The following is a 13,438-nucleotide window of genomic DNA, read 5'->3' as shown; positions in this document are numbered from 1 at the left end:
TTGAACCCAGACACTGAAGCATTTTCTAACCAAGGAAACATATTTTTCATTCATTCACTATTCACCTATTTGCTAAAAATTATTTTATTTTTCTATGCAAAAGCAATTAATCAAATACATGTAACAATTATTTTATTTACATAATTCAAAAGTATTAAATTTCTAAGGAATTTTATGTTAATGTGATAGAGCTTCAAGAGTCTGAAATAGCTTGGGAAACAGTGGTTGAGAAACTATCACAATATTAAACTAAAGATGATGACTGTAAATGATACAGACTGATAGCTGAATAAACAGAATTATTTTTTATATCACTGTTTTGCTTAAAAATACATATATATATATATATATATATTTAAGACTAATGTAATGCTTGTCTGTCAGAGAACTAATATCCATCTGAAAAGAAACAGGTATTTCCATGCTTAATCTCATTTTGAAATATCTATTATTCAACTGCTGGCTGCCAACCTTCTTAGGTACTCATAGAAATGGAATCTAGTGTTTCCTGAACCTATAAAAAACAAAGCTTTATGCTTTTGTCCTTATAGTTTGATTAGCACTATATTTAAAAGTCACATCCCCTTGATGTCATCTTTTTATTTTATTACCTAACTAGTAGTGGATTGAGGACTGTCAGTGTAAACAAAAACTGATTTATTGCTGATGATCCACACTAGTTAATTTGCAAACCATCTAGTTTGCTGATAATTATTTACACTTATATTCACTTTATACATTAAGTGTATGGTTATTTGTATTATTTTCTAATCATAGTTAAACTTGCAAGAGGATATCTATATTTATGTTTATAGATATTCCACTTAATACATTATTTTTAAACAAACCACTACAAAGATTCTCGCTGGCTACCCAAGGAGTCTGACTACTAGGTATTGTGGCTTTAGGCTAAAGGATATGTTTTAATCTACACTTTTCTCTGTTTGTCTCCTTCTTATTACTTAATCATCCAATGAGCCTTACAGAACTGTCAGTTTGGAAAGCAATAAACTGTGTATGGATTTTTCCTCTTCTTTAGGATTGAGAAAGTCCCAATCATGGAAGCAATGAAAGAACTTCCATATACCTAGTACTTCATTTCCTGACAATCAAAGTCATGTGCTAATGATGACCTTAGGCTCCTGGCTACAACTGGGAGACAGGGCTGACAAATACCCATCACTGGTCAGCAAAACAGTATGTGACAAGTTTTAGGATAAAAACCCAGTTCTTAGCATAATGACTGAGTGACTAGGCAGTGTATCATGTGACCTGATTGTGACAGGCCAAAGGAACAATGAACTGCCATGTCCTCAGGGACATTGATGTGTGGAGCCTGTCATCACTTACTTACAGATAAAGGAGGGTTCTATTAAGTTTTAAAGACACAAATTTATTATTACTGGTAATCCTTTCTAAAATCTTCCTATAAACTATCACAAGAGAATTTTCCATTTGCAATTTAAAAGCATAAGATTAAAACGCCCCATTGAGTTAAGCATTTGGATCAATACCCTGTTAACAGCATTGATATCTAAGGTTATAAGGAATAGTTTAAATCATAGGAATGATGTCTCATCTAAGAAGAGATACTCATGAAAAGGGTCAGTTCAGACAGCTATCCATGGGCAAAGAAATACAAAAATTTACAATCAGCAAACCAATGTTTATTGAATAGGCTTTGAATCAAGCATCTTTTTAGTTTTCCTCTCCTAGACAAACTAAAAATTGAAAATACTTTGAAATTGTGCAAGGTCACCACTTTTTTCAATGTGTTTTACCCTTGTTTTGTCCTTTTATACAGGGGGGAAAACACTATAGTCTATAACTATACTAAACACATACTAACACTATAATTCCTTCCTCAGAGATGTGGACATTTAAGTATAGGGAGACCGAATATGTTACAAGAAAAAGGCATTGAGCTAAAAGACAGACTTAGATATGTCTATTCATTTATGTACACACCAATCAGTCACAAAGCACATTATCAGAAGCCTACTCTGCCCTAGGGACTAGAGTTATGAAATGTTCTAAAGAGGTCTATCATCTAGAGATAGATTAGACATAGACATAGAAAAGACATTTGTGAAAACATACCATTTCATAACAACAAAATTAATGCAATAATGTTGATATGAATGAATAGAATAGACCAGAAGATACACTGAAACCCACTGAATGGAGTCAGGAAATACTCATAGGAATGGTAGTCTTTGGGCAATAGCTTGAAGGATGAGTATTTAATTAGAGGCCAATTCAAATAGCCTCTCATCCTGGGCCCACTCTTTACCAGCTATGGACCTTGGAAAAAATGAATAATCTCCCTGGATCACAGTTTCCTACTCCATACAATAAAACAGATGATTCACATATTCTCTGAAGTCTGTGATATCACTGCTACTCATCTGCTATTGGAGAATCTTCCAGAAGCTGTATAATGAGTTGCTAAACTAGAATTATAATCCAGGTCTCTAGAATTTCCATATTTATGAAGATCCTAAACTAATTTCTGTCCTATAGTTATACTCACGAGATTATGAAAAAGTAACAATTTTGGGGACAATTTAGTCTTATTTGTGTTCTTTAATAATTTAGAAAGCAATACTATATACCTTAAAATCCAGTCTACATCATGAAACTCACATCTACTGTTTGCTCTATACTGCTGCTATGGCTGCCTTTCTGCCTCACAGCTACGTAAACAGAGCACATTCCTGCCTCCACCTGGCAACTTTTACACTAGCTCTTCTCTGTCTCTTGTCCAAATCTTTGCATATGTATCTCTTTTTTTGTCTCCATGATATGAGGTCACATTAACCTTTCAGAAAGGTTTTTACTAGTCTATGAAGCCAAGATTCAACCTGGACTTTACTCTATTGCACTCTCCTATTTAGTTTCTTTCAGAGCATGTATTGCCATATAAAATTATCTCTCCCATTTATTTTAGTATTTCATTGTCTGTTTCCCCCAACAAAAGAAAGCAAGTAGGAATCTTAACTGTCTTGCTCACTGCTGAATACTCAAATGCCAGGAATAATGCTTGGCACTGAGCTGCCATTCAATGAAAAAGAAAGTGAGGGGACAGAGACAAGTATACATCCGTAAATGAAACGTTGGAAACTCACCATATCAGAGGTGATTATTTTATTTTCTCATTAGAAATATTATAATTATATTCATATTATTATTATATTAAAATAATAATAACTATTTTCTCCTTAATATCTACTTATTCCATTTTATCATCCAAAAGAAAGTTAGTTATTCATGAAAGCATAGAAAGGTTTATGACATCACTCAAAATGGACAGCTGTTCATTTTCAAACATGAGATTTAATAACATGCTCAAACTGTACTCAAGATATTCTTAAGGCCTCGAAAAGGAAGCTGTTACAGATAAATGGCATTGAACTTACTAAAAGTTACTGTCCCCAAGGAATGTGTTGAATTTTTTATTTGTTCTACATGCAAAGTAACATTTTGTGTCAAAACTGTACTTGATAGCCATTGCAAAAAAAAAAAACAGAAAGGAGGGAGAGAACCAAATGGTGGCGTGAGTAGAGCAGCAGAAATCTCCTCCCAAAAACCACATACATTTTTGAAAATACAACAAATACAACTATCCCTAAAAGAGAGACCAGAAGACACAGGACAACAGCCAGACTACATCCACACCCACGAGAACCCAGCGCCTTGCGAAGGGGGTAAGATACAAGCCACAGCCCAGCGGGACCCAAGCACCCCTCAACCTAGCTCCCAGCGGGAGGAGAGGAGTCGGAGCGGGGAGGGAGAGGGAGCCCAGGACTGCTAAACACCCAGCGCTAGCCATCCACACCAGAGCGCAGACACACAGTGCATGTGTGGGGTGCTGGAAACTAGGGAAACAGGACAGTAAGACCTGTGAGTGGGTCCTCGCAGCCGGCACACCTGGGACAAAGAAAAGCAAGTGCTTTTTGAAAGTCTTAAAGGGACAGGGACCCCACAGCTGGACGGAAGTGCCCCAGGACACCTAGCCCAGCAGCAGGGAATCCTGGGGAACTCTGGGCACCCAAACCCCCGCAGCACAGCTTGGAGACCCCTCACCGCGATAAACAGCCTCCCGCCTGTTCCCCTTCCTATGCGAGTCCGCCATATTGGAGCAGCAGCCTGAGGCAGGCCATGCCCACAGCAACTGCAGAGCTAAATAAACTCCATAGCAGCCGGGCAAGATCAGAAACCCCGTCTGCAGGCAGCTGCCCAGCACAAGCCGCTAGAGGTCGCTGTTCTCCCAGGAGAGGAAGGCCACAAACTGGCAAGAAGGGACTTTCTTTTACCCAACACATGTGCCAGCTCCCCACAAATATATCTATCACCACGAAAAGGCAGAAGAAATTGATACAGACCAAGATCACAGAGGCAAACCCTGAGAAGGAGATAGACCTAACCAGTCTTCCTGAAAAAGAATTTAAAATAAAGTTCATAACCATACTGATGGAGCTGCAGAGAAATATACAAGAGCTAAGGGATGAAGTCTGGAGGGAGATTACAGACGTCCAAAGGGAGATTACAGAAGTGAAACAAACTCTGGAAGCATTTATAAGCAAAATGGATAAGATGTGAGAGGCCATTGATGGAATAGAAACCAGAGAACAGGAACGCATAGAAGCTGATGCAGAGAGAGATAAAAGGATCTCCAGGAATGAAACAATATTAAGAGAACTGTGTGACCAATCCAAAAAGAACAATATCCACATTATAGGGGTACCAGAAGAAGAAGAGAGAGAAAAGGATAGAAAGTGTATTTGAAGAAATCATTGCTGAAAACTTCTCCAAACTGGAGGAGGAAATAATCGATCAGACCATGGAAGTGTACAGAACTCCCAACAGAAAGGACCCAAGAAGGACAACACCAAGACACATAATAATTAAAATGGCAAAGGTCAAGGACAAGGACAGAGTTTTAAAGGCAGTTAGAGAGAAGAAAAAGGTCACCTACAAAGGAAAACCCATCAGGCTATCATCAGATTTCTCAACAGAAACCTTACAGGCCAGAAGAGAATGGCATGATATATTTAATGCAATGAAACAGAAGGGCCTGGAACCAAGAATACTGTATCCAGCATGACTATCATTTAAATATGAAGGGGGAATTAAACAATTCCCAGACAAGCAAAAGTTGAGGGAATCTGCCTCCCACAAACCACCTCTACAGGGTATTTTAGAGGGACTGCTCTAGAAGGGAGCACTCCTAAGACTAAATAGATGTCACCAGAGAAAATAAAATCACAGCAAAGAAAGCAGACCAACCAAATACTAACTAAAGGCAAAAACTAAAATCAACTACCTACAAAAGCAGTTAAAGGAAGCACAAAAGAGCACAGAATAAAACAACCAACATATAAAGAACGGAGGAGGAGGAATAAGAAGGGTGAAAAATAAAGAATGACCAGACAGTGTTTAAAATAGCTCAATAAGTGAGTTAAGTTAGACAGTAAGATACTAAAGAAGCTAACCTTGAACCTTTGGCAACCACGAATCTAAAGCCTGCAATGGCAATAAGTACATACCTTTCAATAATCACCCTAAATGTAAATGGACTGAATGCACCAATCAAAAGACACAGAGTAATAGAATGGATAAAAAAGCAAGACCCATCTCTATGCTGCTTACAAGAGACTCACTTCAAACCCAAAGACTATAGGAACAAAGAAAGACTGAAGGAACAAAACAGCAGCAGAATCATAGAACGTAAGAATGGACTAACAGTTACCAAAGGGAAAAGGACTGGGGAGAGAGGGAGGGAAGGGGAGGGATAAGGGTGGAGAAAAAGAAAGGGGGCATTACGATTAGCATGTATAATGCGGGGGGGACACCGGGAGGGCTGTGCAACACAGAGAAGACTAGTGATTCTACAGCATCTTACTACGCTGATGGGCAGTACCATAATGGGGTATGTGGGGGGGGATTTAGTGAAGGGGGGACCCTAGTAAACATAATATTCTTCATGTAATTGCAGATTAATGACAACAAAATAAATAAATTAAAGAGAAAAGAACAGAAAGCCAAAATAAAATGGCCAGTTTCCTTTCTTACATTTTTGTTACCTCTGCTGTGTCTCTACTGACCTCCCTCTTTTTCTTAAGTTACCTCCTTTGTTGTAAAACATCATTTCCTTGTCATTTCATTTTCCTTCTGCCTGCATTGCTGTTTCAGTTATATTTTCCTACTCAAACTCAGCTTCCTCTTCCAACCTTAAGAGGCTGGTGCTCCCCCAAAATTTCAGTTTGGGTTGTTTTTTTCTTCCCTATCTTATACCTTTGATTTCACATTTGGACTGATAACCCCAAATACATATATTTTTAGTAGAGCCCTCTCTCCTCTGCTTTTTCATAAATCCATTTGTCCTCTATATGATCTCATTTGAACATTCTGTTGAAATCTAAACCTGAGATGGATGAGTAGGTATTCAACAAACCACTGTAAGGGTTTCCTATGTGCCTAACACTGTTACAGTACCTTAATAAATATTAACTTGTTTAATTGTCATAAAACTCTGTGCAATGAAAACTATTATTATTCCTATTTTGAAGGTAAAGAAACTGAGCTCCTGTCACTTACCCATAACTCAGCTAAGACGTTGTAGAAAAGAGATTCCATCCTGGCATCCCCATTGACCGTATCACCCAACCTGAAACCTAGGATGTATCTTAAAAAACTCCTTCTCACCTCATCTAAAAATTGCTACTAGGTTCTAGTGATTTTTTTACCTCTTCAAAATTTCTCTAGTTGATTATTTTTCTTTAACTCCAATGTCTTAATTCAATTCTCTACAATTTCTTTCCTGAAACACCTCAGTTGCCTTCTCGCTCTTTACTGTACCCCTTCTGATATACCCCCCACACTGCCAGGAGGGGTCTTTCTAAGACCTAAATCTAATCATGTCACTCTGCTGCTTAAAATGATTCCAGGGCTACCCACTGTTGTCATGATAAAATCCAAGTCCCCTAACCTAATGGAAGGCCAAGAAACTCATCAGCTACCACTATTTTATAAATTCTGCAATCCAGACATACCCATTGCCTATGATTTCCTGGAGGTATAATGCTCATCCACAAATACGTGCCTTTTCAGATCTCTCCCTTTATGTTTAAGTCCCCTCCAGGTTGGAAGAGGGGACTCTTCCAATTTTATTTTCACTTATCTCCACTATTTTATTGAGACATCTCTTGAAAGTGAGGGTCCGTACTTCTAATTCTATACACCCAACTTCTCCCATGCTACTTGGCACACAGGAAGCAATGAGCAGATGATAAAGGATAGCATGAATACACAAGTGACATACTTTAAGCTTACCTCAAGTGTTTTATCAGATTAATGACACAATCATGGAACAGAGTTTGGCATTCGTGATGCAGATGAAAAGCTTTGATCTTCAACTTCTAGTTCTATAGTGTTCTATGATCCTACTCAGCTAAACGTCAATTAATACCTTTTGCCAGCACCAACTGAGTTAAAAGCAGGACCACCAAGAATTACAATTCCATAATGTTGGGACTTGGATCAAATGGCATCAAACAGCAGACATACCCTGGTAACGTTCTGTGCCAATGTCCACATGTACTGTTTGTTTACTAAGCAGTCTTATTATCTATTCATGTTGAGATTTCTTTAGAATGTGTAGAATTGGACAGATGGGTTGAAAGTCTTCCTTCAGGTATAATGTACATAGGATTGGGCAGATGGGTTCTAATAATCAACCTTTAGGCCTGAACACATAGACAAAACACGGGAAAAAATTACACCATTGTCTAGTAATGGATAAAAGAAGATTTGGGAATGGACACATTTTAAAGTAAGATACGAAATGTATAAACCAAAACTGGAGAGTAGTACAGTGTCACTTCCCTTCAAAGGTGCAGATTTGCAGACAACTTTTTAGTATAGTAGCAAGTGGCCTCCTAAACCTAAAAACAACTTACAAAAATGACCAGTCTGAGCAATAGATGTCAATCTGAAATACCTTTTCTAATAACAAGAAGAAAGCAGAGAGTTGTTAAATACTTTGATTGGTTAACTGGATGAGGCTTTTACAGAATATTAAACAAAGGAGCCAACTATAGTAATCTGGGAGGAAAAAGTCATAATCCAGAAGTATCTCCTCACTGTCGAAAGATGGACTGAAATGATAAAACAGAAAGCTAAGTAAAAAAGTATTGCACTTCGATTCCCCTAAACCTCAAAGGAAAACAAAATAGAGTCCCTGCGCAAGTGTATAATGTGTGATGCACATGTGAGGCCAACCCATAAAAAGAGCAGGGATCAGCAGCGACAGTACGTTGGCAGGATCAACAGCATGTCATGCTGGGCGAAGAAGCCAGTTTACTCGTTGGGTGTCACAGTAGAAGAATCCTATCTGTTACAGTAGTTGGAAGCTGACTGTGCTCAGAGCTTCCAATGACACCTCCACTTCCAAACTCTGCCCTCCTTTCCTCTGCTGGGTCCCCAGGGTGCTGCTGACCTGCATGCTCTACAATGGTGAGCTTTCTTTTACTCCCAATTCCAGCTGGGTTTGGCCAAATGGTAACATGAGCGGGAGACAAGGGCGGGAGGAGAGTGAAAGTAGGGTGCTTCACTCCCTATCCTGAATAAGCCCCAGCCCTGCCCAAGGTCATGTCACTGTCTGGCAACCACCTCCATGCATCTCCCTCCATCTCTAATCCAGTAATGACTTATTTTTCTCACTCCTTTAAGGCAAAGGGTGGTAAGGATACTCTGCTATTACTAGTCCTGGGATAGGCCCCATGCCCTTTGGATTTTGTAAATGGTACCCTAAATTGCCCAAATCCATATAACATCTATTTCCTGTAAGCACCCTGACAGATAAACTAACATTTATTAAACACCTATAAAATGCCAAGCCCTTAGTAGGAACTATTCATTTAATGGTTTCAACATCCCTCTATTGAAGGTTCTATTGTTACCATATACTTAATGGGTGAAGAAATGGATGTGTCCAGAGGCCGATTTGTCCAGAGATCAAATAGCAAGTAGGAGACCAAGCTGGATTTGATCCCAAGCCCTCTAACTTGGAGTCCATGCTGTTAACTGCTATACTCATTTCACTTGGCTCAGAATAAATCACTGCCCAACTGGGAATAGTTTTCCTCCAGATTGTTACTCTTAGAAGAATTAAACAAAGCAGAGGTGTGTATAGAGGCAATGTTTAAGAAATGTGAGGGGTTCTTATAACTGAGAAATGTGGAGAAAGTGCAAATTTGTAAAAATCTTTCTGGAAAGCAATTTGACAGTAAGTATCAAGGACCTTAAATGTATACTTATCCTTAGGCCTATTAATTCCACTAATACAAGTCTATCCTAAGGAAATAATCAGAGGTAGGAATGATGATTCAAGTGCTAAGATGTTTACTGCAGATAGTAACAAGGACAAAAAAATTTGAAATAACTTTGATGTGCAACATCAGAAAAATGGTTAACTAAATTAGTATACATGTATGTACATGTATATATTCACATGCTGGAGTAGTAAATCTATTAAAATTGTGTCCTGGAAATAGAATGAGTAGGTGAAGTTCTCACATGGTCAACCGAGGACCCAAAGTATATGTGTATATGTGTGCATGCGTGCATGTGTAGGGTAAAAATTACTTTAAGACAAGACTAAAAACATTAACTGTGGTTATCTTCTTTTTTGTGATTATCTTTATATTGGAAACAAGTGATTATTTCATTTCTTCATAGCTTTCTATTTGCTTTCCTGGATTTTCCAATTTTGTACAATAGACTGAAAAAATAAAAATTGTTTTAAAACATCAATAATGATAAAAAATGATATGACCATAACTACATAACAATAATAACTATGACGAAAATAACTATGACTTAACTGTGGTTAAAGTAATAGGAATTGCATAACCTGAAAAAGAGAAGATTCAAGAAAATGTGAATGAAAGGCTATTCAATGGAAGGGACTTTGACACTTGTCCTGTATGAGTGAAATAGAAGAACCTAAACCAACAGAAATTACAGAAAAATGGAAGGGCTTTATAGAAAGAAAACAATTCTAACAGAATTTTTAAAATTGAGGATAGGTTGTCTTAAAAGTGTTTTGATTTTCTGTCACTGGAAGTTTTCAAGAAGAGGCTTGATCATAATTTTTCAGGAATGTTGTTATAGTGACTTAAGCTTTGAAAAAGTAGCTGAGCCTAGAAATCCCTCCAACCAGAGAGTCTAAAATTTGGATGCTACTGAACAACAATATCTAAATATTTCCTTGCTGTCAGAGATTTATTCCTTTGGGATAAGGTATTATTGTTTCTGGGAATTCTTTTTATCTCCTTTTTTGGGGGCAAAGTAGAATGACGAAGGTCAAAAGCAGTTCATTTGGGAGCAGAGTACATGTTTTTCATCATTGTATACTTACTGCCCAAGTACATTGTATAAATTGTATACAACAGTCCCAAGTACACAATCTACCTATAGCAATTCATGTTTTCTCTTTTGGTAAGCCAATGTGCCAGACCTGATTAATACTCCACCCAGATCCAGTCCATCTTGCCTGCCCCTTGGCCTCAACAGCACGCCTCAACTCCCAGCTGGAGGAGCCTCATCTCCTAGCTCCCACTGAGTCTTGGCCCTGCCACTAAATGCCAGGGAGCCACAAAACAGAACAGAGAAAGACAAAGGAGTTAATGGGACCAGGTGAACTGCTTGCCTTCTCTCCAGCTTCCTCCCTTTACTGTCCCAAAATGGGGTGGTTCTGTCGAGCTTCTCTCAAGGCATCTCACATAGCCAAGTAAACAACCCTGTCTCTTGGAGCAGCTGTCACCTGGCTGTGCTTTCCCTCCTTCCCTTCTCTCTCACTTCACTGTGGTTATTTGCCCCAGTGCAGCATTGACATGTAATTAACAGGTCTGTCCCAGGGATCTGCTCTAAGGGAGAGATTGCAATTTTACTTGGAGTCAGTTGATCAAAGCATAACAGATCCATCCTCTGAGATCTTCTGGAAGACTGAACCACGGGTAAATTCTCCTACACAGAACTACAGGGAGAGTTGTTCTGTGGCCTGGGGGAGGCAAAAAGAGCCCTGTAATGAGCAGCAGCATAAGGAGCCCAGGGCCAGAAACAGGGCCTGATGGCAGCGGGTGGACCTGAGAGAATGACCAGAGTTGCTTGCAGAAGGAAGGCTTTACGAGTGAACTCTCTCCTTGCCTCAGTCCTTCCCCAAATCCATTAACTAACCTGCGGGCTGGTACCGTCATTTACCAAGGCCTTTCTCACAGACCACAGTTCCCATGAAGCTCCCCATCCTCATGCCCTTTACTCACCAGCTTTCAGCACCCCGCCTGCGATGACCATGCACGCCACACTCAGAACGTTGCTTCTGTCCACAGGGAATTCTAACGTCCCCATCACGTAGAGGCCTTTGAGGAATGGCAGGTCTGTATCCACAAGGACAGTCCTGTCTGCAGAAGAAAAAGAAACTCCTCAGACACGTAACCAAAACAAGAATTGCCTTCTGTCCTCCGGTGATTTACCCTGGGTTTTCCAAGCAATTCAGGAGCTGCTTACATGGCCCTCTATGTCAAGGGAGGGGTAGCAACCAGAATAAATAGTGTGTAAAAAGGCTAGTCTGTATAGTAAGGAAGCAGGGGAAAAGAGGCATAATTAATCAATTCTGCCATTGCTTAGCAAACGCGGTGCATGGCCAAAAGGCATAGCGCATGCCTCAAACGGCTCCCCAAGACCCACTCTAATGCAGACATATAGAGGAGTGCCCTACTCTTATCCCTGTCCCTTTGATTTGCTCTAGTTACAGAGAGACAGAAAATCATAGGTGTGACCTCGGCCTCTGAAGTCAGACTATTTGTAGGTGAATCCCAGCTCTACTACTTGGTAGCTGTGTGGACACACAGTTTTATCTCTCTATGCCTCAGTTACATAATCTGTGAAATGGGTATAATAATAAAAATACCTCTTTCACTCATAGGGTTTTTGTGAGAGTTAAATGAATAAATATATCTAAACTGTCTATTCAGTACTACCAAGCCATTCTCATTTCCTCAATAAAGCATGGTGTCTGGTATGAGCTCATTAATGCTAGATCTTTTCATTATTTGTACCACAGCCCATTAGCTTGGCATGCTTTAGAGCTCATCTGACAACCTAAACCATTATTCTTCATTTCCTCTTTCATAAAAGCAGCCTCCACACAACTTCAGAAGGAAGTAACATGTAGATTTTATCTAAAAGTAACAATAGAGGAACACATGAATGAAGTTTCCCATTTGAAATAGTAAATATTGCCCCTATGCCAAAGCATTAAGTGTTATTTTCTGAGGCTTAGTAGTAATGCAGCACAAACTTAAAATATCAAATAAGTGTTTCTGCTTATATTTCAAGGACCATAATCACTGACACATGTAAACATTTTTAAGGAATTTTGTTAACATAATCTCATGTCTCGTTCTAGGAAACATGTTCCACTGTAGGAAACAATGTTCCCTGCCTTTCTTCAGGACCTGGCCTCCAAAGCTTCTCAGGAGTTGTCTTTTCTAGACCTTGCTTACTTCTCTAGTTATAAGACCATCACACCTTGTTGTAAATAATTTCTTTTTTCCTCCTGGGCTCATAGTTAGACTACCATTCCCAGCTGCGTTTGAGTTAGAGGAAGCCATGTGACTGAGATGTAGTCAGTCAAACATAGGCAGAATTGAGGTGTGACATCTCTAGGCCTGCTCCACGGATTCTCCTGCATGCACTCTCTCCTTTCTCTTGCCTCTCAGTTGGACAGTAGAGCAGCGGTTCTCAAGATACGGTCTTGGTCCAACACCCTTAGCACCCACTCACCCAACAGAATTAACCCAAGTTTTAGCTTTGCTAGGAAGCCATTCCCTAGTCCCTCACTAGGTCCTCTGCTGCCCCTGTGGGCATTTCTTTCTCTTTTGCTCTCCAATGATACCCCATACCTTCTTATAAAAGAGCACCGAAATACATTATTATAATTAAATACATAACTATTGTACGTAAGGAAGTAACTGTCATTTGGCTGGTCCTCGGAGTAACTGTGTGTTTCTCTCTCCTTTTTACTTGCTTTGAAAAGAAACCATCCATTTTTTAAAATCCTGGATTTTGTGACATCACAAAATATTGTGACATGAAAGATACAGATGTTGAATAAATGCTGCTCGGATTTGTTGAGTTTAGTCCCCTACACAGCTTAAATTCAAGAGTGACTGATACAAAAGGAATCATCAGGCTAAACAGACAAAAATAAATATATATGTCAATTCCATATCTGGTACTTTTACAACATTCAAACAAAAGAGTGAAATATCCAGTGAGTGTTCTAGATTTAACATAACATTTTATGGGTTCATGACTTTAATTTGACTTCAAAAGCAAGATAAAAATTATTTTAAGTAAGTATCTTTAAAAA

The 13,438-nt window shown here is 39.0% G+C and overlaps 1 protein-coding gene across 10 annotated transcripts in view; it reads right to left on the bottom strand.

Annotated features, from left to right (window-relative positions):
* Nucleotides 1-13,438, bottom strand: part of PKHD1 (PKHD1 ciliary IPT domain containing fibrocystin/polyductin) — a 421,695-nt gene that overhangs the window by 150,615 nt on the left and 257,642 nt on the right. For all 10 annotated transcript variants that reach the window (XR_012125992.1, XM_073224035.1, XM_073224036.1 and 7 more), the window contains one exon: nucleotides 11,328-11,465. Coding sequence is in view for 9 of the 10 variants with exons in the window: in XM_073224035.1 (XP_073080136.1) it covers nucleotides 11,328-11,465 (138 nt within the window). In the remaining variant the exon portion in view is untranslated. The remainder of the gene's footprint in view (nucleotides 1-11,327; nucleotides 11,466-13,438) is intronic.

This window comes from Manis javanica, chromosome 16 (assembly GCF_040802235.1).
Source record: "Manis javanica isolate MJ-LG chromosome 16, MJ_LKY, whole genome shotgun sequence".
Lineage (NCBI taxonomy): Eukaryota > Metazoa > Chordata > Mammalia > Pholidota > Manidae > Manis > Manis javanica.
Note: the sequence above shows the minus strand (reverse complement) of the source record. Positions and strands in the feature narration are given on the sequence as shown.